General features: G+C 39.7%; 1 protein-coding gene across 1 annotated transcript; it reads left to right on the top strand.

The window, feature by feature from the left end:
* The first annotated feature begins 1,994 nt into the window (after positions 1–1,994).
* On the top strand, positions 1,995–6,794 carry LOC311085576 (calpain-2 catalytic subunit-like). The gene is made up of 5 exons (XM_084118096.1): positions 1,995–2,068; positions 5,140–5,218; positions 5,298–5,414; positions 5,495–5,553; positions 6,672–6,794. Exons 2-5 carry the CDS (start codon positions 5,161–5,163, stop codon positions 6,693–6,695), a joined length of 258 nt encoding a protein of 85 aa, XP_083974222.1. The 5' UTR covers positions 1,995–2,068; positions 5,140–5,160; the 3' UTR covers positions 6,696–6,794.
* Positions 6,795–17,604: the final 10,810 nt, after the last annotated feature.

The raw sequence follows: 17,604 nt of genomic DNA, 5'->3' as shown, positions 1-17,604 counted from the left end.
CATCCTGACCCTGCGCTACTGGCTGATTCTGCACTGCATCCTCCTGACCCTGCGCTACCGGATGATTCTGCACTGCATCCTTCTGACTCTGTGCTACTGGCTGATTCTGCACGGCATCCTGATCTGCTACTTCCTGACTCTGCGCTGCCCCCTGATTCTGCGTTGGATGCGGTGATGCCTTCTGTATCCATCCGGTTGCCTGCCCCTACATTGGATATGGCTGCAGCCCTTTCTGGTGATGGCTCTTGTGGGGTTGTACCTATTGAACCAGGAGTTTGTGAGTTGCGATCTGACTCTGGGATAAGTAATGGATTTTCTGAGGGACGTTCGTCGCGGGCTAGGCGGGTACCAGCTCGATTTTTGGACTATGATTTATCTGCTTGACTCGAGGACGAGTCCTTTTCATCTGGGGGGGGGTAGTGTGATGAATCATGGGGGTGATTAATGTACACGCCCCCTCAATCTGAATGAAGGGATGCGTCTAATTAAATTAACGTGTACAGCTGATGTGGGAGGAGATGATGATTATTTAAGGATACTCTGAGTAGGCTACTGTTCGAGAGAGATTTGGGGGAGCTCCGGCGGTGAAGATAGACAGTTAGTGGGGGGTAAATGTGTCAGACAGTTAGGGACATGACGCTGAGCTAGGAGAGCTCTTGCCCAGTGCAACTGAACTGTGCATTAAAGCACCCGGAGAGGCTGATCCTGTCTGAGAAAGGACCGCCCGTCTGTGTATCCTCTTGTTGGACGTGAGCCGTCCATCTGTGAACTTTGCCTGCACCCACTTTGCCTGACCTGAGTTTGTCTGCTCGGGACGTGGACCGACTTCGCCTATGAGATGAGTGATGTTTTATAGTAAATAAAGAATTGTGTGTTAATTGCCATCCGAGTGTGTTGATCTCTGCCATCTTCATTTGTTACGGTAGTTACAATATAAAAATAAAATAATCTTTAGAGTAAAGCCGCAGCCATCATTACCAAGCAATTACCAAGCGCGAACCATTGACAGTGAATGAAACGAAGCGAACTTAGGCCATCCTTAAAAATATTCTTGTTTGCCGTAACCCGACCGACCCTGTCAATTTAGTACCGACCCAATTATTATTATTTTTTCCCTTTTAGTCCGACCGACTTGCCGGTTGTAAAATGCGTTAAGACCGACCGATTTTTTTTTTAACTCTTCAAACAACTAATACAAATGCAATAAAATAATATTAGTTATTAAGTATTGTGAATATAAATTGCCTAGAGTCCCAGGCACGAGCACAGGTAGTGCTCAACCTGTGCAGAGCGCATGCCCTTTTTGCCCTTACACTCCGAAGTGCCCTTTTTTTTTGTGGTGTGTTTTTTTTTTTTTTTTTTTTTTTAATAAATCAATGCTATTGTTCACCCTTTACGTCTGTCTTTCTGTTTTACAAATATTTAGCCAATGAAAGTTCTTAAAAAGCGCTTGTGTAAATCGTGTTCGATCCTCGAACTGTCTGATAAATCCGCCCCCATATCTTGACTGAATGAACTGAAATCCCACAGCAGACAGCAGCTGAACGAAGTTTTGCAAGGGTAATCAAAGATCTTGTTGTTTGAATAAGTACTAAACATTATGTCTATAAAGGCTCATATTTTATTTATTTGATGTCTGACTGAGACATCAAATAAACTAGCATTTGCCATCTAGTCATAGAGCCAATACATAGTCTACACTTACTGTGCATACAGTATAGCATTTCATCTTTTATAAAATGAGATTTTGGCCAAATGTATTTTACAACAGGAAAAACTGAGCGCCCATATAGCTACAACAAACTAGTTTGTAACCTGTTGATGAAAATGTCATGTGATGCCGACGGCGCCGTTTTAATGACGGACAAAATCCACAGTTGCACACATCCGCTGGTCAAAAACCTCGCAAGCAACTGCATTTTAGTTTGACTTTTGTAAAATGTTATACAAGTAATACAACAACATATAGCCTATAATTTGTTTTTACCATTGGAAAATCACAGGTGCGCCCCCGCGCTGTTTCGTACTGGAACTTACACAAAGCAACTGAGTGATCCTCGTCACCTAGGTAACATATTTCTAAGAAATTTCTTTATTGATTTATGATTGCTGATACACTTAATTTATTAACATTTAATCATGTTATGGTAATAATATTAAATTATGGTTAATTCAAGGCTGTTAAATATGCACGTAATTCGCTCATTTTTGAATCTATACTCTCCGTTCGTCTTCACATGTATAAATGTAGTTAAACGTTTTTTTTTTTTTTTTTTTAGGGTTTTAGCCCTTTAGGGCTAAAGAAGCCCTGAAACCCTGTATATCTATATTATTATTATGGTTGTTATTAATAGTGAATAATTCTGAAGCTTTTTAGACTATTATTTTGTGTTATTGAATTTGTCATGAAGATGTGACCATTTTTTTCCTTTTATGTAGGCTTATTAAATAATTGTAATATATATAAAAAAAAAAGGGAGAGGCGTGCCCTTTTTCAGTTTCAACACATGCCCCTCAAAAGGTCTGTGCGCGGCCCTGCCTAGACCTACATACAAACATAAGCTACGTTCTTTCTTTTAAATAAAAACCTGTGGCGCGTCATCTATGATTATGTTTACACCATTGGTTAACGCATGTCACACTACGGCCTGTAGGCTAAGTTCGCTTCGTTTCATTCACTGTCAATGGTTCGCGCTTGGTAATTGCTTGGTAATGATGGCTGCGGCTTTACTCTAAAGATTATTTTATTTTTATATTGTAACAACCGTAACAAATGAAGATGGCAGAGATCAACACACTCGGATGGCAATTAACACACAATTCTTTATTTACTATAAAACATCACTCATCTCATAGGCGAAGTCGGTCCACGTCCCGAGCAGACAAACTCAGGTCAGGCAAAGTGGGTGCAGGCAAAGTTCACAGATGGACGGCTCACGTCCAACAAGAGGATACACAGACGGGCGGTCCTTTCTCAGACAGGATCAGCCTCTCCGGGTGCTTTAATGCACAGTTCAGTTGCACTGGGCAAGAGCTCTCCTAGCTCAGCGTCATGTCCCTAACTGTCTGACACATTTACCCCCCACTAACTGTCTATCTTCACCGCCGGAGATACTAGTTATCCCGAGCGGCCGTCTAGCGTTTCCCCACAAATGAGAGCTCCCCCAAATCTCTCTCGAACAGTAGCCTACTCAGAGTATCCTTAAATAATCATCATCTCCTCCCACATCAGCTGTACACGTTAATTTAATTAGACGCATCCCTTCATTCAGATTGAGGGGGCGTGTACATTAATCACCCCCATGATTCATCACACTACCCCCCCCCCAGATGAAAAGGACTCGTCCTCGAGTCAAGCAGATAAATCATAGTCCAAAAATCGAGCTGGTACCTGCCTAGCCCGCGACGAACGTCCCTCAGAAAATCCATTACTTATCCCAGAGTCAGATCGCAACTCACAAACTCCCGGTTCAATAGGTACAACCCCACAAGAGCCATCACCAGAAAGGGCTGCAGCCATATCCAATGTAGGGGCAGGCAACCGGATGGATACAGAAGGCATCACCGCATCCAACGCAGAATCAGGGGGCAGCGCAGAGTCAGGAAGTAGCAGATCAGGATGCCGTGCAGAATCAGCCAGTAGCACAGAGTCAGAAGGATGCAGTGCAGAATCATCCGGTAGCGCAGGGTCAGGAGGATGCAGTGCAGAATCAGCCAGTAGCGCAGGGTCAGGATGCAACGTTCTCCTTTCCACAGCCGACATTCGATCCCTCTCAATACTCTGCAACTCCGGTCCTCCTGCAAATAGATTAACAACAAATGGCTTAAGACGATTAAAATGCACAGCTCGCTCAAGTCCTTTTCCTTTTGGGGCTATTCGCTACAAAACATCTGTAACCCGCTCAATGACAACAAAAGGCCCCACAAAATGCCTTTGTAGCTTCGGACATAGCCCCCGCTTACGCGCCTTATTTTTCACCCAAACCAATTCCCCTTCTGTATAAAACTGATGGGAAACCTTTAAATCAAAAAATCGTTTCTGCCTTCCTGATGCTTTCAATTGATGTGCTTTCACAGCCTCCACTACCGTAGACATGCTTTCAGCTACTTTCTCCACATACTCATTCGCTGAATCAAAATGTTCCGTCTTCCCCACTCCCAGCACAACATCCACAGGCAAAACAATCTCTCGTCCAAACAGAACCTTATATGGCAAAAAACCTGTAGTAGCATGTGTACTGCTTCTATAAGCCATCATAACGTATGGCAGGAGCACGTCCCAATTCTGCTGGTTACTATCCACAAACAAGGACAGCATGGAAAGTAAAGTGCGATTAAACCTCTCCACCATCCCGTTTGACTGCGGATGATAGGCTGTAGTTCTTGTTTTATGCATTTGCAACAAGCCACACAACTCTGTAAATAACTTTGATTCAAAGTTTCGACCTTGATCCGAGTGAATACTACGTGGGACCCCAAATCTACACACCCACTCCTGCACCAAAACTTTAGCTATGGATGCGGCTTCTTGGTTTGGAAGCGCGACCGCTTCTGTCCACTTCGAGAAATAATCCCCAATTACTAGAATATACTTATTCTTCTCTGTTGTTAAAGGCAAAGGGCCCAAGATGTATACCGCTACACGTTCAAAAGGTCGAGAAACCAAAGAGGGCTGCAAAGGGCCACGAACGTTCAGCGCTGAAGATTTACGAGATGCACATTCTGTACATTCTCTACACCACCTCTTTACATCTTCGAACCACCCGGGCCAATAAAACCGGTCTCTCACTTTCGCCTGTAATTTTTGCACCCCTAGATGACCACCCGTAGCAGAATTATGCAACGTTTTCAACACCTCTGGAACCATTACCTTTGGAAGGATCACCTGAATTTTTAATGCAGCATCTGTATTTAGAGGTAGTTTACGCACTAACCGCCCTTGCTCAAATGCCAACTGATCCCACACAGGCAAAAACCCTTTTACTTCCACTTTAGTCTGTGCTTCAGCCCGCCCTTCCTCCTATGTTTTCATGCTTCTATCATTTTCATTTTTTGTACAATCCAACTTCGAAAGCAACATTTTGTATATTTATATAAAATGTCGTAACATTGCGATCCGCCTGTGTTTGTCTTCTGTAGGACATTTACTGTAAAATTGACATGGACAAGTCAGGCACAATGAGCTCTATGGAGATGAGAGGAGCCGTGGAGAAAGCAGGTCAGATCTTGTGTCTTAAAGGTACAGTTCAGCCAAAAATGGCAATTATGCTATCATTTAATGGTGTTTTTTTGTACAGGCTTCTCTCTGAGCAACCCTCTACACCAGATCCTGGTGGCGCGCTACAGCGACTCCGATCTCACCATCGACTTCGACAACTTCGTGGGCTGTATTATGCGTCTCGAATGCATGTTCAGTGAGTGTCTGATAAAGAGCGCCATTTGAATAAAGACTGATATGTAAATTGTGCATTTATATCTAAATTCTCATTTGCAGAAATATTTAAAATGCTGGACAAGGACAAGAATGGCACAGTAGAGCTGAACATGATGGAGGTTGGTGTCTTTGTTAGTCATGCGACACGCAGTGACACTTCTAGGATGATCTAGAATCGTGGCATGTTTATGAAGAAAACCATTTTTGTTCAGTTATCATCTTGGTGAATTTCCATTTTCCCCAAATGATGAGTCAAAAAAGACTATTGTTTTATTACTTTATGACTGTAATTCTAATTCACATCTCTACACTCTTAGAAAGGAAGGTTCTAGGGTTCTTGACTCAGTTTTGTTTAATTGGTTATTTCATTTTTTTCTAAGTTTTAATGTATGTTTATGAGCTGTTTAATTCATTAAATTTCATGAAATAAAAAATGAACTAAAACTAAATTAAATAATTAAAACTAAATCCATAAAATGATCCCATGATGGGGACCTTAAAATGTTCTATATATGAAGCGTCTGACGGAACTCTTTAAGGTTCTATGTAGAACCTTCTTCCAAAGGCCCATTCACACCAAGGACGATAACTATAACAATTAAGATGTAGGTCTTCAAATCATTCTAAATATAAAAAAATAGCAGAGTTCACACCACTATTATAACGATAACGGCACAGAGAATGATTGAAAAACACATTGACAGCCAATCAGAATCCACCCTGCTTTAAGAGCTCGAGCATTTAAAGTGAAAGACGACAAATATGCAGCGCACGCTTATAATAAACAGAACAATATCATCCGCTGGTGTGGACGCTAATATACTTATTGTTATAGTTATCATTTTTGGTGTGAATGGGACTTAACAGTGTAGAAATGGAAGGTCAAGTTGAGCGCATTGAATTGAGGGATGCAGTATTCCATCTTTCTATTCAATGCACAATACAGATAATGTGTTTACTGTGCACAGTATATACTACACTGTAAAGAAATATATGATCAATAAGTTATGACAACATGTGTTTTTACATTGCTTTAACTCATCAAAATAAGTTATACTAGATTAAGTGAGTTTAATGTAATTTAGGTTGAAATGACTTAAACATCCAAGTTGGTTGTACTTAAAAATGTAAGGCAGCAGTGTATATATTGCAGCAACAGTTATAAAATTGTTATGCTCTTCCAAATATATCGTTCCCAGTCGATTGACTCTGAAATGTATTTCGTCTCCCTCTCTAGTGGCTGAATTTTTCCATGCTTTGAGGGAAATGAGCAGATTCTGGACCGCTGGGAGGAGATCTGACCAGTTTCTTATGCATTGCTCTAACATTGACATCTACTGGAATTACTAAGTGACAGAAGAAAAAAAGAAAAACTGATGTCGCTATTTGCGTCATAATGTGAAATGCAATGTAATGCTACATGTTCTCCAGACTCAGGCCTGCATCAAACTGATCATCACCATCTTCATATAGTAAAAATGGGTTTCTGTGCAGTTAATAGAAATCATTTCATGTTAGTTCAGCTTGGTAATTATTGGTAGGTATTACTATAAAGAATACTATGATAAAAGAATAATACTTTGATGATAGATGACAAAAATATGTTAGATACAAACGACTATTTTATGTTTCTATTTCTAAAAATGTAATCATGAGCGCAAATAAATTGTCTGACTTTAAGGACACTGTTAATGACAGCAGCACTTCTTTCTACAACAAAAACAACAACAACAAAAAAGATCTAGCCAGATGAAGAATCTCCTTAGTGAACAAAACATATAGAATGTGTGTGCATGTGTGGTCCAGGTAAACCCTACGTTATTGGGTCAAAATGTCCCCACAAGGATAATTATATCATTCATTTCTTGCTTAACAAGAATCAAAACAGCTTATAAATCATACTAAATTATGTTTTTTTTAAATGTAAAATATGATAATGTGCATAAATGTGTGTTCCCTTTTTGTCTCTCATCTATTCTTCTTTATAATACTTGAATGCCAGTTACGATTTCAACTGATTGTAACAATTTCAATCGATTGTACTTACATTCACAAATCAAAAGCCATCCATCCATCCATCCATCCAATCCTCTCACAAAGAATATCCAAGCATCTCAGGCCGCAGGTGGGGAAAACACCCTGGACAGGGGCCAGTCCATAGCAGGGTTCTCCAATTCACCTATCCTGCATGTCTTTGGACTGTGGGGGAAGCTGGAGTACCCGGAGGAAACCCATGCTAAGGCCATCCTTAAAAATATTCTTGTTTGCCGTAACCCGACCGACCCTGTCAATTTAGTACCGACCCAATTATTTATTTATTTTCCCTTTTAGTCCGACCGACTTGCCGGTTGTAAAATGCGATTTTTTTTTTAACTCTTCAAACAACTAATACAAATGCAATAAAATAATATTAGTTATTAAGTATTGTGAATATAAATTGCCTAGACCCAGGCACGAGCACAGGTAGTCATAGACATCATATAGAGACTAGATGCCCTATTGGCTGTTGGGCACTGAGAAATGCGGCCGCCATCTTAAACCGGTCGTACTCCTAGTTTCGTTGCGTGTTATAGGCCTATAGCATTAACATCACAACTGGGCAAAGTTATGGAGAGAATAGTCACAGAAAGAATAGCATACTACATTGAAAGCAAAGGTCTTTTCTCTCCCTATCAGAGCGGTTTCCGTAAGGGCCGTAACACAATGGATTCAGTCTTATGTCTAGAGTCTGACATTAGAAAAGCACAAACCAATAAAGAGACAGTAATTGCAGTATTCTTTGATATAGAGAAGGCGTATGACATGCTCTGGAAGGAGGGTTTGCTAATTAAGCTAATGTCAATGGGAATAGGGGGTAAGGCATACAACTGGATTTTGGTTTTTTTATTTGACAGGAAGATACAGGTAAGAGTAGGTACAGAGTATTCTGAAATATATGCAGTGGAGAATGGTACACCGCAAGGTAGTGTGTGTAGCCCATTATTGTTTAATATCATGATTAATGATATTTTCTCAAATGTAGAGCAAGGTATAGGCAAATCTTTGTATGCGGATGATGGAGCATTATGGGCCAGAGGACGTAATATATCACATATCAAGACAAGAATGCAAGCAGCAATAACAAAAGTGGAAGAGTGGGCAAATGAATGGGGTTTTAGACTATCAGTGTTGTTGTAAAGTTTTTCTTTCTTCAAAGCAAACCAGGAGACATTGGGATGAGCAGAAGTGATTTATTTGGATCTTTGCTGTGTGTCGTCTGTAGTGTTCTTCCAAGTCTAACGTACATAAATTTACATGGTGTCTTATAGGCATTTTAGGAGGAGGGACTTTTGAAGGTGGAGACAAATTCAAACAAAGCATGTAAATGAGTATACAGGTTAAGGTAACACCCTAGACTGTGAGGGTCTGGCGAATCCTAATTCAATCAGCATAAGGCTCCAAGAGCCATTTGGGTCCGAAAGCCATTTGCAGAACAAAAGGTGAGATTCTCAGTGAATCATTCGTGAGCTAATCCAATCAGCCTGACTGTATCACCCATACCTTCACATCAGTGGCGGCTGCTGGTCTTTCAAAGAGGGGAAGCTCATTTTCGGCCTGCATCATAAAAATTGTCCATTTATTTATACGTAAATTCTGCCCTACGTTCCTTTTCAAGAAAATGCTCTGTGACCCTGTCGTACCAACTAGGCGTCTTTTCCAGTGACTTGACCAGTGTCCTCTCAATGGCCAGCAGAGCTAGGTATAATTGTATAAATGTAATAATATAATAAATATATAAATAATAATATAATACTACTACTACTAATACTATTTTTTAATTATTTTTTAATTATTACTAATAATAATATAAAAATATAATAAGTAATAATATAATAAAGGTATAAATGTATAATTGTGTGAAATGTATGATGAAAATTTGCTAGCAATTTCACCAAGCAAATACCAGGAAATAGGTTGCAGCAGTTTGTCTTTCAACTACACTTGCAAAATCCGCGATGGGACTGAGCTCGAACAGCTTCAGCGTCAGCGACTTTTTATAGAATGAAATCGCTGTCAATCAAAAGGAGCCTTTCGACAGACCCTCCAATCAGCACGCAGAAGCCCGGAGTCCAGGCCAGCCCACTCCTCCATTCACTCCAGAGACGCTGAGCGTCCGTGGGCGGGACATAATCGCAGCATTTATCCAATGACCGTCTAGTTTCGAAGCACTGAAAAAAACTGTTCGAAGCAGCCCCATTGAAGTCAATGGACGCTGGGCTTCAACAGGGAAATGCACTGTGACGCTACGGGAATGAATGAGAAGGAAATCGAGTCAGCCGACCTGCTATATGTAGCTGATTCTGAACGAACTCATCTTTGAGATGAATGTGTTCTAACGCATTTTTAGTCAATAAAATGTTAACACAATAGTACATATTTGACCATTGATTTTTTGACATTATAGGGGAAGCCGAGCTTCCCTTGCAGTCTTAAAGAAACCCCCACTGCTTCACATGATAACAGAGACAAAAGCACAGCTGTACATTGAGCTTACTGGTTAGGAAATGCATAAGGACAAGTCTCAGGAATTGACTCATTTAGAGCAACAGGACTGGCCAGAATCTCTTGATATACTCATCATAACCGCTGCTAAACTTTCTCAGTCTATATTGGAAACTAAATTAAACATTTAATAAAATATGTAATCCAACAGTGTCAAAGACCCAAGTAATTTGTTTTTCAAGGAGACGTAAATTCACCCCATTAATTTTAAAACTTTATGATCACCCTCTTGAGCAAGTCTTTAAGGCTATCCGATTTCTTGGGGTATGGTTTGACGAAAAGTTAACATGGAAAGTTCACATAAATAAGGTAGAAAGCAAGTGTAAAAAGGTTGTCAACATTCTCCGCTGTTTATCAGGGCAGTCCTGGGGAGCAAGCAGAGCAGCTTTGCTTAATATATACTGGGCACTTATGAGATCTATCTTTGATTATGGATGCATAGTGCATATGTCTTCAGCAGAGTCCAACGTGAAGGTCTTGGATATATTGCAAGCTCAGGCTCTGAGGATCTGTAGTGGATCTTTTAAAACATCCCCTGTACCAGCAATGCAGGTGGAAGTGGGTGAAATGCCACTAAGGATTAGAAGAATGCAACTGATGTTAACATACTGGGTTAACCTTAAAGGGCAATATGCTGATCATCCAGCTAAGAATATTTTAAATGACTGTTGGGAGCATAACAAGTCCAACTTCAGAAGCTTTGGGTGGATAGGTGATGCTAAAGCAGAGAGTTTAGAGAGTTTGTTTCACTGTCCTCTATTCAGCCATGGATGTTCCCGTTACCTTCTGTAGACATGGGAGTTCATTTAGAAATCAAAAAGAAACCAAAAGAGATGTCAGTAAAGACCGTAGTACAGAATTATTTAGAGTTACATTTTTCAGGTCATACCTATGTATTCACTGATGGGTCAAAGGATCCAAAAAGAGAGTGTGCTGGTTGCCAATAGATGGCAAATTATCTGTGTACACTACGGAGTTAGTAGCGATCTGGCTGGCCCTGGAATGGATAAAAGAAAAGAAAATTCACAATACTGTTATCATCTCAGATAGTTATTCAGTTCTACAAAGCATACAGTCAGGTAAGTCGTTCAGGGGCGACCTCATCAATGAAGTGTACAAAGCATTATTCCAATTAGAGTTAAGAGGAATAGCAACTCATTTTCTTTGGGTACCGGCACATGCTGGTGTTGAGGGTAACGAGCAGGTGGACAAGTTAGCCAAAATGACGCTCAAACATAAAGAAGTAGATTTGCAAATCCCTGTGAGTAAAGATGAGGTCAAGGTGCTTATAAAGAATCATGTAAAATCAATATGGCAGGTATACTGGGATGACAATGAAAAGGGTAGGCATCTATATAACATTCAAAAACAGGTGGACAAAGGAAGAATGGAAGGTAGAAACAGGAAAGAGAACCTGATAACCCGTCTGAGAATTGGTCACACAGGACTTAACTATACACTTAAAATAATAGATAAGCATCACACAGGAAACTGTGATTATTGTAGCCAGCCAGAAACAGTAGAGCATGTTTTATTTCATTGCAAACAGTATGAGGAAGGAAGAAGAAACCTTTGTCAGTCATTAAGTACAGTAAAACACAACAGTTTTAGTCTATCTGGCATCTTGGGTAAGGCATCTAGTCACATACATCATTTTGTTCTCAGGTTTCTCAAAGAGACTGGACTAGCCAAGAGGATTTATTTATTTTTATTTTTTTTATATTGTTTTGTTCATTTGATCCGATCTACCTGTTCCACACTCCAGCCCAGTTGGTGGCGGTAATGCTCCTATTAAGTTGGTTGCCAACCGCCATAAAACCCTAAAGAAGAAGAAGGAGGAGGAGTTTCGTGGCAGCAGTTAAGATGCCAGAGCACTGTGGACCATTTTCCTGTTCTAATCGGCGGACCATCGCAAATAGTGCCCGGGGGATTACTTTTAACATTACCGTACTATTGGTTGTATTTTGTGAATAGAATATTACCAGATAATTGAGAAGGAGCAATGATCTTTGATATTACTGTACTGAAATCGTAGCTAGCTAACGTTAGCTAGGCTATGTTTACTGCACCAGCCGGTGTTCACCCAGCATGGAGAGATGGGGTAGCCTAAAGTAATAATTACAAGAGCTTCTTGGTTATTTTAGTCCCGTCCGAATGTGCTATCTCAGTAATCATTACGGACAATGTCAGTAAAGATAATGGCGACTTTTACCTTCTGTAAAAAGGTCCGGGAAAATAACCTCAGGTAACGTTTTAATAGACGTGCGAATAGACCCACTGTAAATCAAATAATTTCGTGTTTAAAAGTAGTTTCCTGTGGTTTTTCAAGTATTGACACGCCTGAAAAGGCATTCAGTTGCGTTCTAGACACTGGGAGAAGTGCGTTAGCGTTAGGTTAGGTAAGTGCCTGCAGCCTATTACCAACACAATCCAAACTGAAGTTAATTCATACATTGTTCGACCGGACATAACTGTTTTACACAAATAACCTAGCCTGTGTGTGTGTGTGTGTGTGTGTGTGTTATTTGTGTTTGCACACGTGATATCAGGAAGCAATGTAATACACACACGTTTCTTCAACTTATTAAAATATTACTTTACTGCAACTATCTGTTTCTGCTTCTTTATCATATTTATAGTGTGTGATTTATAAAGTACCTTATATCCTACATCACATATTTTGATTTTGGACGTCTGGTCACTTTATATCTTATATCTGAATATTATATTACTGTTAAGCCTACTATGAATATTAAAATACGCCGAACCATGTGTCCTGTATCATAGCTACATGAATGACCTTTGCAGCAAAAAAACCCCGCTTGAAAATCAGTTCGGTATGCTTGATTAAATGCGCTGACAGCTCATTGCACCTGCCATTCAGATTACACTGAGTGGAGCGGGCGGGTGATCGGTCTAGACGGCGGCCCCACGGCTCGACCGCGCCATTAGGCAGTAGCGGTCGATAGGGCGTCTATCTCTATATGATGTCTATGCAGGTAGTGCTCAACCTGTGCAGAGCGCATGCCCTTTTTGCCCTTACACTCCGAAGTGCCCTTTTTTTTTGTGGTGGTTTTCTTCTTCTTCAATAAATCAATGCTATTGTTCACCCTTTACGTCTGTCTTTCTGTTTTACAAATATTTAGCCAATGAAAGTTCTTAAAAAGCGCTTGTGTAAATCGTGTTCGATCCTCGAACTGTCTGATAAATCCGCCCCCATATCTTGACTGAATGAACTGAAGTCCCACAGCAGACAGCAGCTGAACGAAGTTTTGCAAGGGTAATCAAAGATCTTGTTGTTTGAATAAGTACTAAACATTATGTCTATAAAGGCTCATATTTTATTTATTTGATGTCTGACTGAGACATGTGGGACCTGAGAGAGAGGTCTAGCATTTGCAATCTAGTCATAGCCAATACATAGTCTACACTTACTGTTTATACAGTATAGCATTTCATCTTTTATAAAATGAGATTTTGGCCAAATGTATTTTACAACAGGAAAAACTGAGCGTCCATATAGCTACAGCAAACTAGTTTGTAACCTGTTGATGAAAATGTAATGTGATGCCGACGGCGCCGTTTTAATGACGGACAAAATGCACAGTTGCACACATCCGCTGGTCAAAAACCCCGCAACTGCATTTTAGTTTGACTTTTGTAAAATGTTATACAAGTAATACAACAACATATAGCCTATAATTTGTTTTTACCATCGGAAAATCACAGGTGCGCCCCCGCGCTGTTTCGTACTGGAACTTACACAAAGCGACACAAAGTGATCCTCGTCACCTAGGTAACATATTTCTAAGAAATTTCTTCATTGATTTATGATTGCTGATACACTTAATTTATTAACATTTAATCATGTTATGGTAATAATATTAAATTATGGTTAATTCAAGGCTGTTAATATGCACGTAATTCGCTCATTTTTGAATCTATAGCCTATAGCCTACTCTCCGTTCGTCTTCACATGTATAAATGTAGTTAAATGGTTTTTTTTTTTTTTTTTTTTTAGGGTTGTAGCCCTTTAGGGCTAAAGAAGCCCTGAAACCTTGTATATCTATATTATTATTATGGTTGTTATTAATAGTGAATAATTCTGAATCTTTTTAGACTATTATTAGATGTGACCATTTTTTTCCTTTTATGTAGGCTTACTAAATAATTTTAATATATATAAAAAAAGGGAGAGGCGTGCCCTTTTTCAGTTTCAACACATGCCCCTCAAAAGGTCTGTGCGCGGCCCTGCCTAGACCTACATACAAACATAAGCTACGTTCTTTCTTTTAAATAAAAACCCGTGGCGCGTCATCTATGATTATGTTTACACCATTGGTTAACGCATGTCACACTACGGCCTGTAGGCTAAGTTCGCTTCGTTTCATTCACTGTCAATGGTTCGCGCTTGGTAATGATGGCTGCGGCTTTACTCTAAAGATTATTTCATTTTTATATGTTGTTGATTATGGTTTATTAAAAAATAAACATATGAGAGCGTGTTATAGGCAATATGTCATGTTTTAGTCAGATATGACGACGCTACTGCAACACGTATCGCCGCAGATGAGAAGCTGAGCATCAACGTGCTATTGCAAATCAAAGTGAAAGTAGGCTAAGTCGCAGACGCTTAACACACAATCATCTTCATTAAATGTAAAGAAACGAAATGATCTTACCAGGGCTGTTTCCGCTTTCTCTTATTGCGGGCTTTGATTCAGAAATTTTAGCTTTTGATCAATAAAATAATGTATCTCATAACTGTTGCTTTCGGTGACGTGCACTCCATTAAATCTGCATATAACGGGAATTGAAGATCGGATTTATATCCGCAAAAAACAAACAAAAAAAACCACACACACATTTGTATATGTAACCAGGTGTAAATGGAATCGTTTTGATAAATCAGATTGCAATCCGATCTGAGAAAACGCATTAAGTGGCCTGGTGTGAACAGCCCCTAGACATCGGTGAAAAATGCCCCCCCCCCCCCATACTTTTTTATATATATATTTTATATATATATAAAAATATAGACCTACCTACCGACCCTTTTTTTCATTTTTTTTTTTTTGCTGTTACTGCAAACCAAAATATTTTTAAGGATGGCCTAACACTGGGAGAACATACACAGAAAGGCCTCCCGTCCCAGCCAGAACTCGATCCGGGGACCTTCTTGCTGAGAGGTGAAGCGACACCACCGTGCCGCCCCAAAATTAAGAGCTAGGATATTTTTTTAATATAACTCAGACTGTATTCGTCTGAAAGAAGGATGTCATATACACCTTGGATGGCTTGAGAGTAAATCATGGTGTAATTTTCATTTTTGGGTGAACAAACCCTTTAATGCACACAAACTCAGATATTTTCTTCTGTCGTGAATGACCTGCAGAGGGCAGCAGAGGAGATCTGATACAAATAGAAAATACTTCTCTTTTTTTTTGCCATTTTTGCAGAAGCTGTATGATCTGTCGAGTTAAAGCAATATCACACGAGCGAGAGCAGCTATACTGAATATTAGACTATGCAGCAGCTAATATGACATCTAAAATATTAGAAGGTAATGTTTAAATGATTCAGAGCTCCAGTGAACACAGCACAGGTGTGACCAGTGGGTTTGAAATGAAATATAAACAAGCACTTATGGTTGTGGTGTTCAGGTGTCCACATACTGGCCATGTAGTGTTGTTGAGGTCTTTCAAGACTCTCACAATGAGGTAATTCTCATCTTTCCTGCTGACAGTGACATTTAGACACAGGGGCGGATCAACATAAGGGCTAGGAGTGGACCTGAAATTGGCTATAGAGGGACAGAAAAATAGGTAACTGGGAGAACCTGAACTTTTCCCCAGTGGGCCAATCGCCAAAACACCACCATGCAATATACTAAACTATCAGGATCTGAGTGAGAGAAGAACCAAATGCAGGACGTGCAGTGAGTAGATTTTGTTAAAAATGCAGCAGACAGGACACAAGTAGGTGTGGCGTGAAACAAACGGAAACAAATGGGAAGCGGAGGAAAGCATTTGGTGCAAAGCCTTGGTTGATTTTACTCCGAACTATCCCTTTAAGAACTGGAGAGGATGTGGCAACACAAGACAGATAGTTGTGGAGAAGCCCAGACAAGAACACAATGAACCAGCGTGTGAACTGAAACTTGATCACATATACTATACCTGCTAGGTAAAGGAAACCAGTGGCAAGTCTCAGGATAAATTTCAGGAGAACACAACACAACAGGACTTAACAAGACAAGACTTGTAGATATGTGATGACTTGTTATGCAGTTAGGTATGGTATTTGATGGGTGTATCAACAGAAGTTAAGGACATATATGGTCAGTCTCTTGGAGGGTTTTATGGAGATAAACAAGTTCATACTGGTTGAGTGATGGGGGGTCCTCTGGAACAGATAATAAAAGATGTTGTTCCCCAGCAAACAAAAGCCTCCGTGTCTATAATACCTGCAAGACTCAAGATCACAAGAACAACACAATGGGAAGAGGCAGCAAGAGAATGCACAAAATAATAAAGAACTGATGAAAGATAATGACTCAAGTAACAAAAACACAAGATAAGAACAAAAGAGAAATTAACAAAACTAAAAGCAAATAACTACATTATACAAAACAAAAATAAAAGGGAAATATACAAGGCTGATAGAGATTGCTAAAGAAAGAAAATAACGAAAATACTATAAAAAAGTATTTTTAGAAGTAGAAGTCTTGAATAAGCAACTTAATCAAAAAAGAAACGATGAAATCTTTGACAAGGATACACAAGAAACTGTAGCAAAGACTTTGGCTGCATTCGAAAACATGTTGTCTCATGCCTTAGGGATAGTTCACCCATAAATGAAAATTCTGTCATCATTTACTCACCCTCAAGTTGTTCCAAACCTGTATGAGTTTCTTTGTTCTGCTGAACACAAAGGAAGATATTTGGAAGAATGTTTGTAACCAAACAGATCTCGGTCCCCATTGACTACCATAGTATATTTTTTTCCTACTATGGAAGTCAATGGGGACCGAGATCTGTTGATTACAAACATTTTTCCAAATAAATGAAATTAAATGCTATACTGTATGCACAGTAAGTGTAGACTGTATTGGCTATGACTAGATGGCAAATGCTAGACCTCTCTCTCAGGTCCCACATGTCTCAGTCAGACATCAAATAAATAAAATATGAGCCTTTATAGACATAATGTTTAGTACTTATTCAAACAACAAGATCTTTGATTACCCTTGCAAAACTTCGTTCAGCTGCTGTCTGCTGTGGGATTTCAGTTCATTCAGTCAAGATATGGGGGCGGAGTTATCAGACAGTTCGAGGATCGAACACGATTTACACAAGCGCTTTTTAAGAACTTTCATTGGCTAAATATTTGTAAAACAGAAAGACAGACGTAAAGGGTGAACAATAGCATTGATTTATAAAAATAAATAAATAAATAAAAACACCACAAAAAAAAGGCCACTTCGGAGTGTAAGGGCAAAAAGGGCATGCGCTCTGCACAGGTTGAGCACTACCTGTGCTCGTGCCTGGTGCACAAAGGTTCCTCACTGATTTCAGACAGACTTTTTTGAGGTAGTGTTACTGTTTAATGATCAACAGCAAAATAGA

Source organism: Abramis brama, assembly GCF_963993115.1.
Source record: "Abramis brama genome assembly, chromosome: 6".
In the NCBI taxonomy this organism is placed as follows: domain Eukaryota; kingdom Metazoa; phylum Chordata; class Actinopteri; order Cypriniformes; family Leuciscidae; genus Abramis; species Abramis brama.
The sequence above is the reverse complement of the archived record's forward strand: the minus strand, read 5'-3'. Positions and strand labels throughout refer to the sequence as shown.